Here is a 20,663-nt window from a genome sequence, read left to right on the forward strand (position 1 = left end):
GGCAACTCAAATTTGCTGGACTCCACCAGCATATTACGACTCCTGACTGCTGCTGCACCTCCAAGGGATCCTGATCCCACCGAATGCGGCTGTCCTTTGGCAGTCCAACTGTCACAATCAGAATACTGCGGGCGGGCCTCCAGTGGTGGTGGTGTTCAGACTGCCACCGTTAATACGGCATTCCTGTGGACCGCCATACTCCTAACAAGGCCCTAAGGGTGTTTCATAAGAAATTTCGGCTCATTGTCATTGCATCATATTAACTAGCCTCAAAGTAGAGTTTTTTTTTTACTCTTTCTCCTAGCATTAATCAATGCTTAGAGGCAGCTTAGTCTTTAAGTATGCACTTCAAATTTGTCCTCACTTATCTAAAGATGGACACTTAAACAATACACTCACTCACCTCACCTCATCTAAACGGTGACAATGTTGTGCTCAGGGAACTGCCATATGCCACTTTGGTATCCCTCAGAGGCACCCTGTATGCCACAGCATGTCTCATCAAATGGCTGGAGAAATTACACCACATCACCCTACCGATCATGGAAGTCTAGCTACATCACCTAAACATCTAACAGAAATTGTTACCCAACACAACTGGCCAAACACGAGCCCACTTGGGTAGAAAATGTCACCCCAGGAGATGAAACTGTACATGAAATTGCAAAAGTTGTTCCCATCTATTGACCTAGGAAATCATACAACATCAGAGCTAACCCAGCCCTTCTGCAACTCAAGAAGATGCCGAAGAATCATCTCTTCAAAGACACTACCCTCCTCCCAACACAAAAGCTGGTATAAACTCACATGCATTCACATAAAAGCTGTAATGGCTGCTATGCAACCATCCACATGTAATACCTAGGTCACATATAGGTATATTAAAAAAAAATTGTAAACTAATAGGATCAGTGTTTAAATGTCATAAATGTTGATAAATATATTGTAAATTGATGATCACTTGTGAATTTGGACTTTAATCACGATCTCAAAGTACATAACTAAAATCTATAGGGAGTTAATCAATAAAGAAAAATATAATATGGATAACTAATTTTCTCTATATTGTTTCCCAAGAATGTGTTAAGTAGTTGCATATCCACGACTCAAGACACCACGCCAGCAATAAATGAATGCAGTGATGAAGCGTCTATGAATCAGCAGCTGGCAGGATGTGAAATATTATTCTAGCAAATCTAACCAGGACTGCAAAACAGCACATCCTGTTGAGAATGTGACAGAAGTATCGGGTGTGCAGAGTGGAATCACAATCATGTCAGGTCACTAGAAAAATAAATGCACTTAAAATTTAAGATTTTAAGCTTAATGTGGATGTTCTCAACCGTGTTAATGGGAGCACCAGGCCCTGTTCATATTAAAGAGCCTCACCCCTTGTACATGTAATTGACAAGACCCGCACCTGTCTGTTTTAACAAGGCCCTACCCTTGTTCATGTTGCTGAGAGCACCCACCTCTGTCCATTTTAACTCCTTCCGTTCTCATGGCGGCTCCCGGCCGTTATGAGTCACGTGACGGCCAGGAGCCGTCAGAACGTTGCCGCTCTGCCCACGCATGATTAATTCCCTCCCATGTGGGCAAATTAATTAGTGGGCGGAGTTAGAACGGCTCCCGGCCGTCAAGAGCACACGCCTACAGTGACTCATGATGGCCGGAGGCAGTCATGAGCACAGCGACGCCACGCCCAACCCTGCGCCGCAGCAAAATTCGATCCATGGCGAAGGGGTTAAAGAGCCCCTGCCCTCGTTTGTGCTAATGAGAGCACCCGCCCTGTCTATGTATGCACAGTGGTGTAACAATAGTCCCCGCGATGACCACCTTGAGAATATTTACATCCAGTCTGCGCTCTTTTTCTCAAAGCCTTCATATGACTTCAAACGTTTCCTTCAATTCTCTTTAGACTGATGCCTCATAGAGCAAACAGTATCGAGCTATTCATGGTTTTTAGCAGGCACGTATGTCGTTTTCAATGGCTTCGTTTGTGGCAGACAGAGTGTGGAGGAGCCTACCAGACTGCTATTGCAAATAGTGGTCTCTAGGCTCATGAAGGCAGACACCTGGTCAATTTCTGCACTTGTGTGCCTTTTTCCCGGTCCCTTTGGTGCAAATAGAAGACTATCGAGGGACAAATGGGTAAGAGGTCATCTCAATGAGGTTTTCGGGGTCAAAAGGTTCAATATATAACTTCTGCTACCCAGTGTAATTTGGTGAATCAAGGTCCATGCGTCATACCTACAAAGACTGGTCATGTGTAATTGCTAGATATATTGACATGAAAGATTGGCTATTTGCTAAGCCTCCCCCTTTTGGGTTCCTCTGCATGCATTTAGGGTTTTGCCCACACACCATTTTTCTTTTTCAGTCACAAGATGGAACTCAAACGGCATACCACTTGTATAACTGCTTGTTGGATATCAGAGCGCCCAACAAGTCCCTTTGTTGCTACTGAGCTTTGATCTCTTCAATGAACATCTTGGAATCGCTACAGACTTTTTAGAAGATTTGGGAAGGACCTTTGAATTGTCTATTTCTAACCCTATATTTCTCAGTGCAGAGGAAGACATTGGAACAAAGTTGTTTATTTCATCTTGTAATGTTATGTAATTTATTTGTTATTTATTTAGAAAGTTTTATAAGGAGCAAGCATGACCCGCGGGCATCAGATCACTGTCGATAAACATTAGAACTTGGTCATGTTATTCAATATCAAGTTTTGCAGTTGAGCCCAGTCCAAGATATTCAAAGTACTCTACTTTGGAAATCAGCATCTAAATAAAGTCTTAACTCAAAGCCAAGCTATGATTTTCTTAAACAACATATGTTACAAACGGTGGCAGGATTTTGTCAAATTGATGTATTAACATCACCACAGCAATGTTATTACCCAAAATGCACTTCGATTTCAAACAACAGTTAATTTATCACATTCACGACCCCTTAAGTCTATTACCCTGCTCTATATAACCACCCCGTATTTCAGACTGTAGTTGGTAACAGGCACTCGGTTTTCTGGCCTCGTACTGCAATAAGCAGTATGAGGCCAGCGTTTTCTCCTAATAGCATGGATCATTTGCAAACAATCACAAGAACCAAGGCTGATCTTGCTAGTGCACACTAGTAGAAGTGGGAAAGATACTTTCTTCTGGTTATAATTTGCTTGCAAACATCAATTTCAAAAAGCTTTATTCGACAGTGAGTCATAAAAGCACGTACAATACACACAACTATCATAATACACAATAAATAGTACATGACCAATACACAGAATAAAAAGGTATTAAATTCCATTTGCAAATATCTTTATTATTTTGAGGATCAGTGACCTGTGGGGTCCAAATACACACTGTGATGTCGTAAAACTCGAGTTCGGTCACCTGATCAGGACCAAAAAGTACATGGAGCCAGGGAACTGCCGAGCGTAACTCTAGCAGGTAGATCTCATCTTGTTGTCAAGCATTCCAAGTCCCTTTCACTGGTATTTGTTACTCTGAAAGTTGAAAAAGTATTCCTGACTTGTAATGTACCTTTATTAATGCTTCTGAAGTGCAAGTTGCAGGCATGAATACCTTTGTAAGTTGCAAACGTGTGCATCAGTCCTTTAAAAACCCAACTGCAGTTGATAACCATTGACCTGTTACCAACCCCCGAGTTGTGGTGATAACTAATTCACAAAGGTAAAGCTATGCCCATAGGATAGCTTCCCATTTGAGAATTGTAGGGGCTGGCCCCGGGGAAGCAGAAAGGTCCCCGGGGACCAGTGCATGTTCCCCCTAATGTCTCTCCTAGATGAAAACCTTTTTGAAGCCGCACTTGTCCCTTTGATAAACACAGTCTGTTCTTTAAATATAATGTTTTCATCCAGTGGATGCGAATTCGGGAACAGAGGTCTGCTGTCCCTCTCAAGCTTCTGTTCATAAGCCTTCACTTGGGGTTGCAGAGTTACTCTTGCCTAATTAATATCATTAGGTGGGAGCTTTTGAGTCCTCCAATGAATCCACATTTCGAAATGCGACTGATTAGTACATCAGCGTTATCACAAAATGAAGGCGTGGCTGCAGTTCAAGTGATGTGCAAAAATCACGAATACTTACAACGTAGCCTCTTGTACACTAGGCCCAGGGAGACTATGCAGGGCATCTCCACAAGGAATGTATCTAACTTATGCATGCTGCAGCCGGATAAAAGCTGAAGCCCATAAAGCCAGGGAAAAGGGCCTTTACCTGCGTATAATATTGTCTCAGCGAGAGGACTTGAAAAGAACAGCATGTAATTTAGCAGCCACTCTTGAATGTTCTGGAAGTGTATGGGACTGTCTGTGCCTAATTGCGCCAGAGACAACTGATTTATGTCTGCTCTTATCTCCTAGAGGCTAAATCAACTGCATGCATAATTAGTAGGCTAACCATAAAATACCTATTTACCACTTACATCAGAGTGGAAGGCCTTTGTCTGATGATGCATGTAATGGGCCAGTGCTGTTAGTTGTCAGGCCTTAATTATCTAGAAATATGTGCGCTGTGTTAGATACCTAGCAAGCAAGACCCTTGCTAAGCTTCCGTCTGCACCTTAAAAAGTATCTGTTTCTGAAATTCCTTCCAAAAGACGCTCCTTCGATCTCACTATTTCATTCAGGTTACTGCATGCCACTTTATAAACATTAAGTACTCTGTGCGGCAGGACTAGGGTGATATGCTTTGTAGCAACAACTGCACAAAGAGAAGAAACATCTTTATCATATACAGTATAAGCCACTTCTGGGGAAACACAACTACACCATCAGGAAAACGCTGTTTTATGCACTTGCCGGGGTAACAACAACCCTGAATATGTGCATGAAACGGATCGTAGAGATACATACAAAAAATATTTTTGCCATAATTTCACGACTGTGAGCAAAGCCCTGTGAATCCGAAATGCGTAGGTGAAACAGATCAGCTCTGACTTAATAAACAAGTCAACTTTAAGTGTGGGGCAAATTTGTTTTAAAGAAATATATATATATATATATATATATATATATATATATATATATATATATATATATATATATATATATACATACTGTGCAGTTTTATATAGGCGATCGCGACCAAGGGTATCAGAGCTGCTTTCCATGAGCACCAGTTGCACTAAAGAGTGACATATTCCTTTTTTTTATGCACAATGCGATTATGTGATTTTACCAGAATCACAGGATGTTTGAGCCTCCACTTAAACCTGGTTCCTAGTTTCGAAATCAGCCATTATGACAGCCGTTAAGCCACATCTCTGTTGTCTATGAAACAAGTAATTTTCATCAGTACTCACCTGTCTGTTACGTTCATCCATAATTCTTGTGATCTGTATCTTTTTTCTCCCCATAGTCCCCGTTTTTCTTCTCCCTCTCGTCCCTGAAATTATGTGTTTTCCGTTATCCTTCCTCTCGTTCCCGTTTCCTCAAAACAAGTCTTTCTTTTCTGTACTTTCAGTATTCAGCTCACAGATCCCTGCATCCGTTCCTGCTAGGTACACAAAACAAGCATATTTTACCAGGAATTCAAATACAAATGACCAAACCAACATCTAGAAAAATTATTATTTTTAGGAAAAACAAATAGTGAGAAATTCTGAGTGCATTAACTTTTCCTAAAATGCAACAGCGGGACTGGATTACAAATCATTACATGGGCATTTTACTTCATTATATCAGAATTTTGCAAATATAGTCAGATATGTTTTTAGATACAGACATGTAAGTTGTAGTCACACAATATCATAAAAGCAAAACAAAAATACTAAGTTATATTCCAGAATGAAAGACCCCAGCACAGGACTATACCGTTCTGATTTTTACAATACGCAGTAATTAACAAAAAAATACATAGATGTTCGTGTTGATCAAGGTTTAAAATATCCAGTATGCCAAGTGGAAATCAGTTCAGAGTGGGAGGGAAATGCAGGGTGCCATACACAGAGCTGGAGAGCTGCTGCTTATTTTTGTCTGCTATTACTGTTTCCATGCATGCTGTGTTTGCGCTTTCTGCTTCTATAGGCTGTGCTTGTCCTTCCCGTCCCATTGCCTCTGGAGATCTCAGAGAGAAATAGAAAGGAGACAGATGTACCTCACCATTGTTAAGGGGCTCCTACCTTCCTCACTCTTGCAAGATATCCCTAACTATACTGTGTGGGATGAAGCCAAGAGAAGCTTCTGCTTGAAGCCAATTTCATCACAGAAACACCCCCCTGCTTCCCCCATCCAGCACAGGAACCCTTCTATTCCCCTAACTCTGGGTTGAAAACATTTCCTCCACAGCCTCCTGTAGGACAGTGTGGATCCCTTCCTTTGCCACGTTCGGTCATTCTAACCCTTAATCTCTTCCCCCATACTAGTTCTATCACCATGTGTGATAGGCAGTGTACCTGCTGTCAGCCTAGTCCATTTCTTCTCGAACCGGTGAGAATTTATCTCCCCCCTTACAACCATTTTCAAACAACGATTTGTCCTTAGTGTTAGAGCTAGGGATGGCCATGGATGTATGGGGGAGGGTGCTTTTCTGTTGTTCTCACCTTCCACTCCTCTTCGCTATTCCTATAGAACTGGTCAATTAGAACAATCACTAGCAGGCTGACGGACGGAGTAAAGGCGCCCTGACACAGACGTGTTGGGTACAGCAGTAAATCTGGCGTGTGTGGTCCATGTAATCACCATGTAGAGGTGGTGATGACAGGAATTGGATGGTCTTCTCTCACACTCTGGTGAGCAAGTCAGCAACCTGTCGTTCATGAGGGCCCGCCACTCGGAACAGACAACCCATGTGGGGACTGTATTGGTCAGTGACAGCACAGAGGGATACCACAGTTGTATACAGCTTAGAGTCACATAGGAGTCTCCCCATTGAACTCTGGCCTGTAAAGAGCTCTCAACTGGTCTTCAACCTAACTTGAATCGTACAGAAGCCATATTTCTATTATCAATACCCGCACTTTCTGTTTTTCTGCACTTCATTGCTGATCTCCACTGATGATTGGGGCCTACAATGTTAGCTCAGCCTCACGTGCTTCTGTATAAATAGACTAATACCTGTAATATGGGGCCTATCTCGGGGCCATTATCTGGGTATGTATATGGATATTACATTCTTTTAAATGGGTAAATTGATGTGCATGTGAGCAGAAGCAATTGCAAATCATCATAACTTTGACAATAGGCATGGTTAATATGTTTTCTTTTCCCTTCAATTTGCTTGACTGACTTTGTTCTGGGGTTGCCATTCCATGACACATAAAGACTAAAGGTTTGTGTCTTAATCTCTAAAAGAAAATTAAAGAACATTTTATGACATCTGTGTTGGCAACAAGCTGCACACCTTAAACTTGGATTAATACGGGGACGATTTTCTGATGACCATGGTTTATTTTTCTTCTAAATCATTTTTTTTAAACTTTAAAATATATACTTGCCACCATACCTTTTTCAAACATCCATTGGTTTATCATTTATTTCCATATTTCACACATAATAGCAGACCTCAGTAGGCATGCAGTGGTGGCCAAAGTCAAATAAACTGCTGTCTACGCTCACACTGATCTACAATGTCTAATAGAATTTGTATTGAGAAAGACAGTACTGCTTTTTAATTGAATCCAAAAGGCGATCTGGGGCACTTGTTTTCAATGCTTTTAAAAGCAAGGAACATGCACACAAATGTTCACTTTTCCCCAGCAGGTTTTATAGCTATGTCGTCCATACGAACCCTGGCCTTAGATACATAAATTGCAACACACCTAATAATGCAAAATATGGAACTTGCATAATGCGCACTAACATTTATGGAGAATTAATTATCTCTTTGATATCATGCATGAGACGTCAATGAAAAATTACCTGAATCAGAGAGTTAATGAACCTCTCGCTACCTGTATATGCTAAGTAGGTCAGCTATCTCATTTCTGAAGGGAAAACAATCTTGTGTTTTGACAGCAGAGGTGATAACGTCCTCGTTATGCAAATAGTGGGCCATTACTAAAGAGGTTTTTGATGTAGGATATTTCTGAGTAAGTTTAAAACCTAAATCTTATTCTAAAAATCACACTCTCCGTGAAAGTGCTTAAAAAATATGCAAAGAAGGAAAAAGTTATTGATAACCATGCTCATGTTTCCTTTGCATATTTATAACTGTCTCACTGCTACTTGTTCCTACTTATCATAATGCAAATTCTCACAATTAAGAGCCCGTGTACAATGTGTCTTACTCATGCAAAATAGATGACACGGAATGGTTGTCATAAAACATGTTTTCAACACCCTTGGGAACAGGCATTTTTTTCCGTATGGGTTCTCAATTATAAAGCACTGGGATATAATGCGCGTATACTAAAATTGGTCACGTGTTCACTTCGAACATGCAGCAAACACGGAAGGACTAAGGGTATGCCACCACTTTAGCTTGCTGCTCGTGCACCATGTGGTTAGTTCCATACATCTGCCTCAGCATGCTGAACATATATCAGCCATAATGTGCAAAAATGAACACAAAGAATTACTATAAACATTAGTAAAATGTGTAATGGTGTCCGCAACCCTGTTCTATGCTTATGTAGTCCGGTATTAAGCTATATGCATAAGTGCTGTTGGTAAGACCTTACTCTTAATGCAGCTTTTTGACAAATTTAGTTATATACATTTGACAGTGACGGGGGCAGGCCGAGCGCCACTGGTTGGCCAGTGGACAGGACATATTCAAGGAGCTTCGATGGACCAGGTTGTCTGACCTCTGCATTAAGGCATAAAGAGCACAGCGATTGCATGTGGATATCCAGCACTTTCAGCGTGCCGGCTTGAGTTTCCTTTTCCTTTTCAGCTGGTACTCTAACAGCCAGCCTCATAAATTCCCACAATGCATTATGTAACACTAATCCCATGTCCTGCCATTAAATCCATCAGCTGGCGCGGAGTCAAAGCCACTGGGGGAGAAAAGCTGTTGCATTCATTCTCCGCCTCCTCTTCACTTCTCATTTGTTGGCCCTCCAAACAATGCAACCTAAACATAATCAATAATCTTGTGTTTCAGCTGAACAGAAAGCCTATATGAATAAAGGGAGCCCTGGGCTGCGAACGTACCGGCTCTCCTAACCTAAACATGTGTCTACAAAGTGTCTTGGAAGCGGCTGAGAGAGAGACGCACCCCAGCTGACAGCACAACATGAGCAGATGTGAAATCCTGGGGTATTTGTTGATTTGAAGCCACTTCGCTGTATCTTCCAGACGTTTTCGCTGCTCCACCTAGAGAACGCCACTGCCACTCAGCTGACCCACACGCCTCACAGTGGACGCCACACACATGAAGTTAACGGGCTGCGCTGCCACACGTCTGTGAGCGCCTGCCTCCATCGCCGCCGCCTTACCTGTGAGCAGCAAGTTAGAAAGGGCATCTCTCGGCCTGCGTGGGGCAGCCACGGGAGCCTAACAGGCTTTGCGGTAACCGTAAGCCAATCCACTAATCCGCGGCCCATGCATATGGAACAATTTCCTCCCCGCGCGTTCAGCTGCGGCCGCCGCTATCGGCTTACAGCGCGCGCGGCCTGAGCTCCTGTTCTCCCGGAGGTGGAAGGTCAGGGGGGGACAGCTTACAGGAGTGGTGACAAGGGTTAGCCGAGAGACCAGAGCCGCTTTGCAGATCACAATTCAGGAACTCTGTCGGCAGCGGAGGAGTCCTGCACGGAGAGGAGGCCGCCCAAGTGCGGGGAAACGGGCCACGCGACATTCGTCACTTTCCGCGCTATTCTCAGTTCTGCATTTCAGACCAAGCTTTTTAACAACCTAAACGGCAGAAACCACCAGTGCAGCTGCTCTGCTGACTCTGTTGACCCGGGCATCTCTATAAATGTATTCTTTATTTTTAAATGACAACAACAAACATATTTGCTATTTGAACAGTTTCACTGCCTTACATATTATGTGGAATATAGGTGCAAAATGAAATATAAATGTATTTCGAAACCACGTGGTATTAAAATATTTGATTAACTGGAATTACTGAAATAAAAACTGACTGTACTTTTCAAAATATGCTTGATGATGAATACAGCAGCATTATTTCCAAGTACTCACATGCTGTCCCAACCTTTATTTTCTTTGCTTGTTTTATTTTTCCCCATTCACTAAACTATTAACAACCGTAGCTGAGTTTTCTAGCTGGTTTCCCTGAGATATTACCAGAACAAACAAAACTGAAAAGTTTATGAAAGCCAGCTAAAATGAAGTTGGGCATACATTTCCGTACTTGAGTAGTAATCACGTAAGTGTTCAGATGAAAGTGCCAGATACATTGATCTTCCTTAAAACATAATGCAAGATGGTGTCTCCTCACCTTTCCGTCCCCCATTGACCTCAGTAAATGTTCAGGTTTGGTATTGTTTCCCCTCTTACAGCATTTTTCATTTTAAGACATGCCGCCACGTCCAGTATGCATCTAATATTCAAGCCTTGTAACCAAACTGATCCTTTCTAAATGTGTGGCAACAGTGTATGGTGGTCTTCTAGTATTGGTGTGGAACATATTGTCAGAAAACAAGGCCTGACTGTTGTACTCTCTACCAGCATCTTTGACAGTATGACCACCCATTTACCAAAGCAGCTGATGCCATCTCATACAGCTGGGCCTGAATCAAATTTTGATACAGATTTGCTGGGAAGGCAAATCCACAATATCAATTAGAGCCTAACCAGTCTTACCACTTTTAGAAAGTGCCAACCATGGGTACATACATAAGCATTTGGTTGCAGTTCACTTCAGTGAATATCACACCCTGTTTTATAACCAGTTAGTCCCTACTTCTGAGAAGGAACTGTCTTGTAATGGGTTGTTGTCACTAACCTATCATAGGCCGTCCGCTTATCCCTATTTTCTTCTAGGTTATATGGTGTGGGTTACCTCCTGTACCAAATAACGAGTATGGTAAGGTCATTTAGTGGGAATGAACACGCGCTCCTGAGATCTGTATGTAACCAGCAATTCAAAGGTTAGAATCATGATCTTGTTAATTATTCATAAGGGTCATTAGAAAGAGACCGCTTTTATTTATTTGAGTTTTATATAGTGCTGGCTAGACCCAGAGGTATCAGAGCGCTTTACATAAGGATCCACAAAATTTAAGAATTACATCAGTTACAAGTTACATCAGTTACAAGAAAACATTTCGAGAGCGTCAGAAGACAAAATAAATGGACCTTAGAAGGGAAAGGGGTGGGGTAAAGGTGTAGGAGGGAGAAAGGATGGAGATAGGTTGGATGGAGAGACGAAGGAGAGTCTGCCCAAAGTCCGGCTGGGTAGGTGACGGCGAGGGGGAAGTCCACAACCTATCTCCTCTATAGCTATCAGGTAGCTCCACCGGGCATCAGTCAAGCGGCTAGGTCTCAATGAGAAAACAATTAGAGAGCAAAGAGGAGGGATAAATGAAGCGTAAATGAGAAAGTGGGTCGAGTAAAGGGGTAGGAGGGAGAGTACGACGGAGAGACGAAGTAAGGTCTGCCCAATGTCCGGCTGGGTAGGTGATGGGCGAAGGGGTAGCCCACCAGTCATCACCTCTATAGCTATCAAGTAGCTCAACCGAGCATCGGCCAAAAAACTAGGTCTCCACGGTCAGAGATAGGCTCAAGATTCGGTATCCTGTAGGGTAGGCCGATTGGGGGATGTGTCCGAGGTCTGGTCTAAGTCCTTTTTTTTTCTGAAAGGAGTAGCACGACATGGTAGGGAACATTGTGGAAGCCATCTTGGGGTCAGGCAAGGGATTAACAAGTAGTAACAGGTAGGGCTTAAAAATTTGCTTGCCAAAAAAAATCATGGTCACCCTCATGTCCCTCGTTACAGACCTGACCTTGGGGAGCATTCATAGAAAGTCCTGTGTATCGGTAGCTCCCTTGCAGAAATGAGCGCTGACTCAATCCCAAGCCAGCAGATGTTACCCTGACACAGGCTATAGGGACTGGTGGTTGATAAAGAGACCACTTTTGTTGGACAGAAGCACACCTTACTTGGGCGGCAAGACATAATTCTGTTTTGGTGTGGACTTTGTAAACAAACAGTTCAAAAATATATACTGGTTTAGTGGTCAGTCACACAGTCAATCTTTAAACACCAAATAGGACCAGAATCACATTATCTCGACGCTGAGGCGCATTCAAATACTGGCCCTTAATCTTCAGTTAACATGCCTACTTCTCTTTCTCATTGTTAGTCATTGGTAGCAATTTTCTGATGTTCTTCCTTTCTTCTGCTTCTCGCTATAAATTATTTCTTGACATCAGGCATTGTGATTTACTGCAATCTTAGTTTTTTGCCTTTTTCATTTTCACTGGCTTCCCTGACTTCTTTCTTGTATGTACTGAGATGAAACAGCTAAAGTATGGTTGACGGTTTGACATAGCTCCTTTGCTCAAAGCTCCATGAGCCTTCCCACCTCATCAGGTTAGAAACTGTTTTTACAATTCTTCTGCCTGGTTGGATCACACTCCTTGTTCTGACTTCAACAAATATTGGTCACTCAAAGGGTTCATGCCTATCTGGAAGTGGCACACCACATGTTTTGGGAGTACTAGAAATAATGCTCCAGTGTGTTTGATCATGTAAGGAAAGTTTATTAAACAACATTAATATTGATGGTTGTCTGTTTGTTCCTCTTTGCATTTCATGACGTATGGTGAATTGCAGAATATTTTCAATCCTCCGCTGGTTTTACAGATATGTTTTCTTTGTAAATATCTGGCTTCCAAGAACAACATACAACTGTACACACCTCTCTGCTACATTTGGCGAGGTTTGAATAATACCAAAACCACAAGCGTATATACAGTTTCATACTGAGTACCATTAGGAAAGTTCCAGAACAAAAAAATCGGTACCTGACACATTGTAGGGCAAGGTATCAATTAGTTCTTCATATAGCAACAAAGAAAAATAAATACATTTTCAATATAAAAAAACTGCGTCATAGAACAACTATTGAGTTAAAATGAAAAAAGAATAGTGATTTACAACTGTCAAGCCTGCATATATGTCAAAATTACTACCATCAATTGAGGTATGAACAAACGTACTTGAATGTTAGACATAACTAAACTCACCATGTCTGTATGTCCTCAAATGCTGAAGACGTTATTCGCGGTAACAAGAAAATAATATGGTGGCATCAAATAAATATGTCTCTCCAACGATTACTGAAGATGATTTCCACTAATAAGATTTTGATTTTAGGCAACAATATTTTAACCTAGCTGTTTCTGCATCACAACATCTTGTGCACCTGCCTGAGAGCAGATAGCTGAAATTAGAGTCATCAGTAAAGAAGCAGGGCTTAATTTGAAAAAAATAAATAAATAGGTTCAGGGGTCCAGGACTTTGTTTTGTGCCCGAATGTCGGGGTTGCCAAATGCCAATGCTGACAACTCTTGGTTCCACCTCCTGCCTGTGTCCACCCAACCCCCCCACTTTCTGTTTTTTTTCCCCCTGCAATCTTGCAGGTTCTTTTTAACCCCGTGTTTTATCCTTTGTTACTGGATTCTTATCTTTCTCTTCAACCTTCTTTCTCCCTTTTCTGTCAGTCTCTTTCTTGCACTGGGTCACAGTAGGATGATGAAAAATAAGTCTAGTGGCTAAATGTAGTTGCATGTGCCAACTACCTGCAGTCACTGACAAACATTAAGTGCTACAAATGTATAAATGTATAAAAATGAAATTCTCGATAAACTGATTCTAGCCATCCAACAATGTCTACTGCCACCAGAAAAAAATAAATGTGTTGATAATTCTGAATATCTAACTGCCCATAAATTTCACAGACTGGCAGTGACTAGCAGAGGCCTCCAAAGAATGAAAAGCATCAATAATTGGCAGCCGGCACCTGTTACAAGAACTTCAAACATAGGCCAGTTGTTTGGCTCACAAATCCTTTGATGCACTATGAACAGATGCACTTTTTCCATTCAAAACTCACCGACTTTACCTACAGAAGAATGACAATTCGTGCCCTTTTTCTGCAGCAATAAAACATTCTTATGAGTCACTCAAATACTAGTCAAAACATCTCCAGGATTCACAAATGATGGAACACCAAACATTGTGAACTTCTTTGAAAACCATGGAATCGCAGGCAGTAATCCCAGTGTGTTTCTGTAAAAATTCATAATGTCTATAATTCAATGAGACATTTAAAGAAGCCTGCAACAAAACAAAAAAAAATTGCGAAATAGCTAGATGTATGGAAGCACACTTTACAATGATGTTTCTCAACAAAGAGTGGTTGACCGTGATTTGTTTTTGTAACATCAGACAAAAGCCGCTTTATTGTGGTGACCTCTTCTATGGTTACAAGTTTGGCATATGAAAACTGATTAGCGAGGCAAAGGCACTAATGCCAGTTCAAGTAAAAGCTCATGGTAACAGAGGGTGCCAATCGTACAATCGTTCATAGAGACCCTCTCGCCACTACAAGTCGAAGGACCTTCACAGAATGGTAGGAAACATGCACAGAGTGGTCAAGGAAGGATGTGACGTAAGCAACCGCAAACAATAAAAGGTGTAAAGGTGCTTCCTTCTCTAAACTGTTCCAGAAACGCAAAATGGGAACCAAAACTCTTCACTTCCTACTCTGGCACAACTGCCTGAATCAGTTCTTCTGCTGTGCAGCCCCGCTAGTAAAGATTTTTGAGATCTCTTTTTAAGATACAGACTCCCAATAACCGTAAATCCATACAATAAAGGGGCAGGATAATGAAAAAAGCACATCATTATTAATATGATAAAAGAAGACAACACATAATAGTAATAACAAAAAATGTTTGACCAAGGATTAAAAAAATGGAAGGCGAAGGTGTCCGTTCATCTCAGTAATACTTCTTAATCAAACATCTAACTTAATTAATAGAGCAGTTAGAGAAAAACTATGGCTTAAGCTGCATAAAGTAAAATTGAACGGCAAATTGCAGGTTTATAAAAAATATATATATATATAGAAATGCAATAGATGCATGCAATGCAGCCTGAAATGAAACTGGGTGCTTGGCCTCTTAAAACAGATATTAAAGCACTCTAGGATGAAGCGATAACGTACACATTTATTGAGCCTGTAATGAGTGAATAAAGAGTGCTTAATAGCAAGAAAGACTTCCAAGAGCCTGCTTCAAGGCAAGGAAAGCTGAAAGGATTCAGAAACAAGGGAGATTGTGAGATTGGATCAGATCTCCTCTTTGCATCTCGTTGCCAGTGACTGGGCAGCACACAAACAGTGCTCGCCACTGTAAGGTTTTTGTGAGCACACAACTGCACATCAGATGCGTCTGAGTCATCTGCAGGCTGCAGTCATGTGCCCACAAGGCTTTGATGTACAAACGAGGCGTGCCCTTCATTTCCACACTACGTCTGAATTGGGTTTTTAATTCATGGGCAGAGCACGATATTACAGAGACGTGGCACGGAATTTATCCTAAGCGGGGGCATTTGAGCACACCATTCTAGCAGTGAAGAGAGGAAACATAAATACCTATAGGATTATACGAATATGCAAACATGGTCATTGGCTCTACTCAAGTGGAGGATTCTTTTTTTTACTTACTCATGAAAAGGGTTTCAGCAAGTGAAACTAAAGCAATCTTAGGAATCTGCGATAAATGTGTACAATACGGTTTTGCAAACAAGCCCAGTAACAGCCACACACCAGCAGAGTCTTGAAAAAAGGGGAACTGTAGTACAGTAGAGCAGGAAAAAAGAGAGCTGGTATGAGGAGCTAAAATGTCCGCCAGCTTCACACTGCAAGGAAGCAAGTTTGAGGAATCAGAAAGTTATTGACAATGTATTCATAGAACAAATACATTCCTATAATTACGCTGCATACATTTGCATAATTCAATAAATTACAACACTTCCTCTTCAAGTACCTCTTGATCTCTGTCAAGCCCAGAGATGATGACACTAAATGGTAATCTATCTTGTGCCTTGCCCCTCTTGTGTTCTCCTCTTGTCTACACCCATCTTTGAACAGCAATCCCATGTATGTATGAGATACAAATCCCATACATACATACATGCTCCTTGTAAACCCAACAGCCTCCAAATTACTCCACGACCATTTCCACTTTTTTTCAGAGAGCAGAACTATGAGGCCTATGCTTGCTCAAGTACAAAAGATAATTTTAACCATTTAGCATTTCTCCCATAAATAATGGAATGTGCTTCTGTGTGACCTTGAGGAAGGTCAATTTTAGTCTTAGACACTATTATTGCTCTATGACCATGTCCTGTGTTTGCTTTCAATAAGACCACTGTTTCTGAGTACACGATAAACTTTTTTTTATTGAAAAGCCAGGCAACCAAAAGTAGCAGCTATCAGACCAAGTAACACTGAATACATTTTCTGGTTGAAAAGAACATAACTGGTTGCAATCTTCAGCTCAAAGCACAAAGGCATCCGTCTATGACAAAAAATAGTGTTTCACAGTGGAATCATTTTGATAAGTATTCATAAATTATAAATGTGCGAATCATTCAAAATGTACTTAACACCAAACAATAGCATCTTACTAACTAACATCTGCATACTCAATAATTGCACTTTATATGTTAAAAATATATATATTCAGCAAAAACAATAGAGTGCTCCAGAAGATGACCACAGAGTAAACACAAATGCGAGGAAGTGAAAAATGTGTATACTGGTGAACAAGTGAATGAAGACTCAGATGACTGGGTTCAGGAACATGGCCTATGAGCTGAAAATGTGCATAAGTCGAGGTTGTTTTGACCTTTTGGGTTAGTTAAAAGTCATGATCAGGACTAGGGCTGAATTTTGGCGCTCACAAAAGAAGGCCAACGGATCGCGGAGAACATAGTTCTGGTATAGAGAGGGCATACGGTAGGGAGATATAAAATGCGAAGTGAAAAACATCTTGGTCTGTGAGTAAGGCCTTCACAGTTTCACGAGAGAACATGGTCTGCATGTCCGAGCAATGTGGAATCCTGGTTATCCCTTCTTCTCTCATGATGCTGCAAAGGTCTTGCTCACAGAGCTACCTTTTTTTGTCTTTTGTTTTATTTCTCACTAATGCAGGCCCTGTTATATCAGAATTCTCCAGAATTGTTTGGCTTACTCCCATGTGAGCTCAAATGCAGTCCTAGTCTTGATGATGATCTTTAACTAATATAAGAGGTTGAAACGCTGTTGACTCGGATACATTCTGACTCACAGACATGTTCTTCCATCAATCATCTGAGTCTCAAGTCACTTGTTCCCAGTAAACACACTTGTCCCTTCTCACATTTGTTGCACAGTGTGATCACTTTCCGGAGCACTCATTTGTTTTTAGCGAATCAGCGTTTTTCAACATATTAAAGAGTAAGCATTGACTATATATAGGTATGATCAGATATTATTGTTTGACTTTTGACAATTGAGTAAAATTTGGATGATTCACACATCCATTAACACATGCATATCTAAATGAGCCCACAGTAAACAACTGTTTTTTGTGATACTGTAATTTACCCTTGGTTCCGGACTGGCATCAGGGACAACACCTATGTTGCCTTATTTTTCAAAGGCATAAATCAGCATGGCAAGTGGTACTTTTGTGGTACAACTGTATATGCTTTTGTGAATTGGACCCACAACATTGAAACAAGAATATTCTGTGAATATTTATAAACAATAGAAACAAAAACAACTGTTCCCTCTGTATACACTGTTGCTAATAGAGACAATACAGGGCATTTCATCTAGGCATGTATGAGTATGTGATATAGTACTCAATAGCACTACTTCACCTACTCGTAAATGCGTCTGTGAAAAGGCCCCACTGTGTGACAAGTCTCGGTTTGTCACATATAGTGATTTAAACAATGGATCTGGATATATCAGAAAAAACATTTTCCATGTCCGCACTTGGTAAAAGGGACAGCAAGGGTTTTCAGAACTTTCTTTAGCCAGATCATGGTAAGATAAGACCTCCTTTCTCTTGAAAGAGACTATCCTGAAGATAAAGCTCTTCAGAGAAGGGTCAAGAGTAGAGTCCGGCTCTTTCTTTTGAATATATGGTTAATTAACAAACAGTACTGAGCCCTTATATTTTCACACTCAGTCACTGCCTTCATCGTTCTTTTGCTGTCCACAGTACAACACGGTGAGAGCAGACGCAAAGTCCTAGCTGAATGGTTATAAATGATGCCTGCATGAAAGGCCTGGAAAGGAAATAGTATTTCCAAACTCAAACCATTACCCCCATACATATTCAGTCCCTAGCTAATTGTGGCGTTGCGATCTCCATCCCATTGTTTAATATGGTCCCAGCCATTGCATGCTGCACAGAGCAGAAATGTGGCACTTAAGGATTAGGCCTCCTTATCTTAATATTCTTTACATTATCGAAGCCACTTCCAGCTTCATTCATAGGCTTCCTATGACAGTTAATTGCACCACAGGTCACAATAACTGTTGCTGACATGCTGCATGGTAACATGGGTCATGGCGTGAGAGATTTCAGGAAAGCTTTCATTTACGACAAGAACAAGTTCAAAAAAGCATGTTACAGAGGCAGACAAGATCAGAAGCTTATCTAACTTTACCGTGTGCTAGGAGACAGCTGCAGAGTTAAAATGCAAAAATGCCACAGCAGAGCCTCATCTTTACAGTGGCCTTGACAGCTGAAAACACCACTTTAATGTTCCCATTGCCTCAAAGGGGGATGCAATGTATGCCAAGTATGCAGGCAGCATTCCAGAGGCTGGGATGCGAGGGGAGACCCTAACAATAAATGCATGAGCTTTACTTTCATGAGCTGGAGCTGCTTGCCTTCACATACCTGTGCTGGCCACGCCTGATCCTAGTCAGGGTAAGTCAGATGCACACCATAAATTAACCTGTGCTCACTCTCTGGTAGATTGGCACAGAGCAGGCAGGCTGTACTTAAGAGGCAATGTGTCAAGGATTTGGGCAATACAACAAACAGTGAAAATACTACAAGAGGAATACAGCTTAGAAAAATAGAGTATGATTTTATAGATAAAACAGTACTAAAATGACAAAACAATATCAGAGGTCATGATATAGATTTTTAAAGAAAAAAGAACAAATAGCGCTAAAAGAATTAATTGGTCGTGCTTGACCTGGACAAAGCGTCGAACCACAATGCTCAGACCAATCACAAGGCTGCATTGCACCGTTGTAATTGGTCAGGGGAGCATAGGTGCTTACCAATCACACTGCTGCATTACAGCATTATGAATGGTCAGGGAAGCCTGGGTGCCTCTTGGTTTCCGAGTCCTGATGGAGGAGAGACACAGCAGTGACAAGGAAATTTTTTTTTTCCTTTTATTTTTTAGTACTCTACACCACTCTTGATCCGGGCCCGCCGTCACTGAACTGGCAACAATGTAATGATTTGCGATGCAAAAAAGTTAGTCAATGTGGCTGCAACAAGAACAGAATCTTCAGGGACAGGGTTTTTCCACCATAACCAATACAGAGTTCTTCAGTCCATCAAAGTAGTCTTTCACTCCCCATTTCTTTTGCCAAAAAATACCTTACTGTTATTCCAACTCGCTAGGCAGGGATTTAAGTGGGCCGGGTCTCACCGGGTCTGATCACCTGCAGTTTTTTAAGAGAGGCCTTGAAATGGGTCTCTATTGGGCTCTGTTTTGTGCCTTGGCACAGGCTGTCCATTTTTTTCCGGACTGCAGTGACAGCATACACATTGAGGTTCGCGTGCTCACACTGCTCACTTCTTACTAGTGGAGAAGTTACGGCATGACGTCATGCCAGGTAAGTTTTGTAGAGGGAAGGTAAATCCTTTAAAGAGAGTCATGTTCTCTCTGGATTTCCCTTCTCTTTTTAAAATTGAGAAGTAGCAACATTGTTGAGGTGTCACCAGGGCTTTAAGTGGAAGCTTTTTCAACATTATATACAATCCACAGTTGCTGTTTCTTTACCTTATGCAACTAACAACCATTGACAAAGCCAATAGTCCTGAGGCATGATGTTACTTGTATCGTATATCTGGATGCAATGCAGTGGCGGCTGGTGACATTTGAAAGAAGTGGGGCGTAAAAGTCGCTGTCAGCTCAATATTGCGAGCAAGCGTGGCGCGTGAGCGAGCGAGCTCAACACTATGAAGGTCTTTTGGGGGGGAAGTTAGCCCCTGTTTCCTTTAGTAGTTTGGTAAAACGGAGTGTTTAAACCAAGCACTACCTTGATAGCATCAGAGAAAAATGTTTAGTGATCGATCACAAATCTTACTAGTGACTTTAAGTTAACTTATTTTTTCTAACATATTTTTAGATCCACACACTTTGAAGGCACTGAGCACTCGCTTTCAAAGCACACATGTCCAGCCGCTACACCCATGTCCTTTTATGTATATGCAATCAAAGCAGAACTTTTCATAGCATTTTCCATAAAACAATATATAAATATCACAAGGCCCTTTCGAAATTTCCACACTTTGCTCAGGAAGGCAGGCAGTATGTAAAGAGAGACCACTCTCCCGCCCAGTTCCGAGGTGAGCTAAGACAGGGGAAGACCCTATAAAACACTCTCCCGCTCGGTCCCGAGAGACGGTGTGAGCATAGACAGGGAAGAGACCCAGGGAAACACTCTCCCACCTGGTACCGAGGGACAGAGGG

At 41.5% G+C, this 20,663-nt stretch overlaps 1 protein-coding gene across 22 annotated transcripts in view; it reads right to left on the reverse strand.

Moving 5' to 3' along the window:
- MEF2C (myocyte enhancer factor 2C) overlaps window positions 1–20,663 on the reverse strand; it is a 566,275-nt gene that overhangs the window by 221,304 nt on the left and 324,308 nt on the right. For 16 of the 22 annotated variants that reach the window (XM_078675348.1, XM_078675363.1, XM_078675359.1 and 13 more), the window contains one exon: window positions 5,326–5,519. In XM_078675348.1, the coding sequence (XP_078531474.1) occupies window positions 5,326–5,379 (54 nt within the window). In that variant the 5' untranslated portion in view covers window positions 5,380–5,519. Of the gene's footprint in view, window positions 1–5,325; window positions 5,520–9,402; window positions 9,697–20,663 lie in introns of those variants that run through there. The other 6 variants (XM_078675343.1, XM_078675344.1, XM_078675361.1 and 3 more) reach the window with 4 other exon arrangements.

This window comes from Lissotriton helveticus, chromosome 2_1 (genome assembly GCF_964261635.1).
Source record: "Lissotriton helveticus chromosome 2_1, aLisHel1.1, whole genome shotgun sequence".
Taxonomy (NCBI): Eukaryota; Metazoa; Chordata; class Amphibia; order Caudata; family Salamandridae; genus Lissotriton; species Lissotriton helveticus.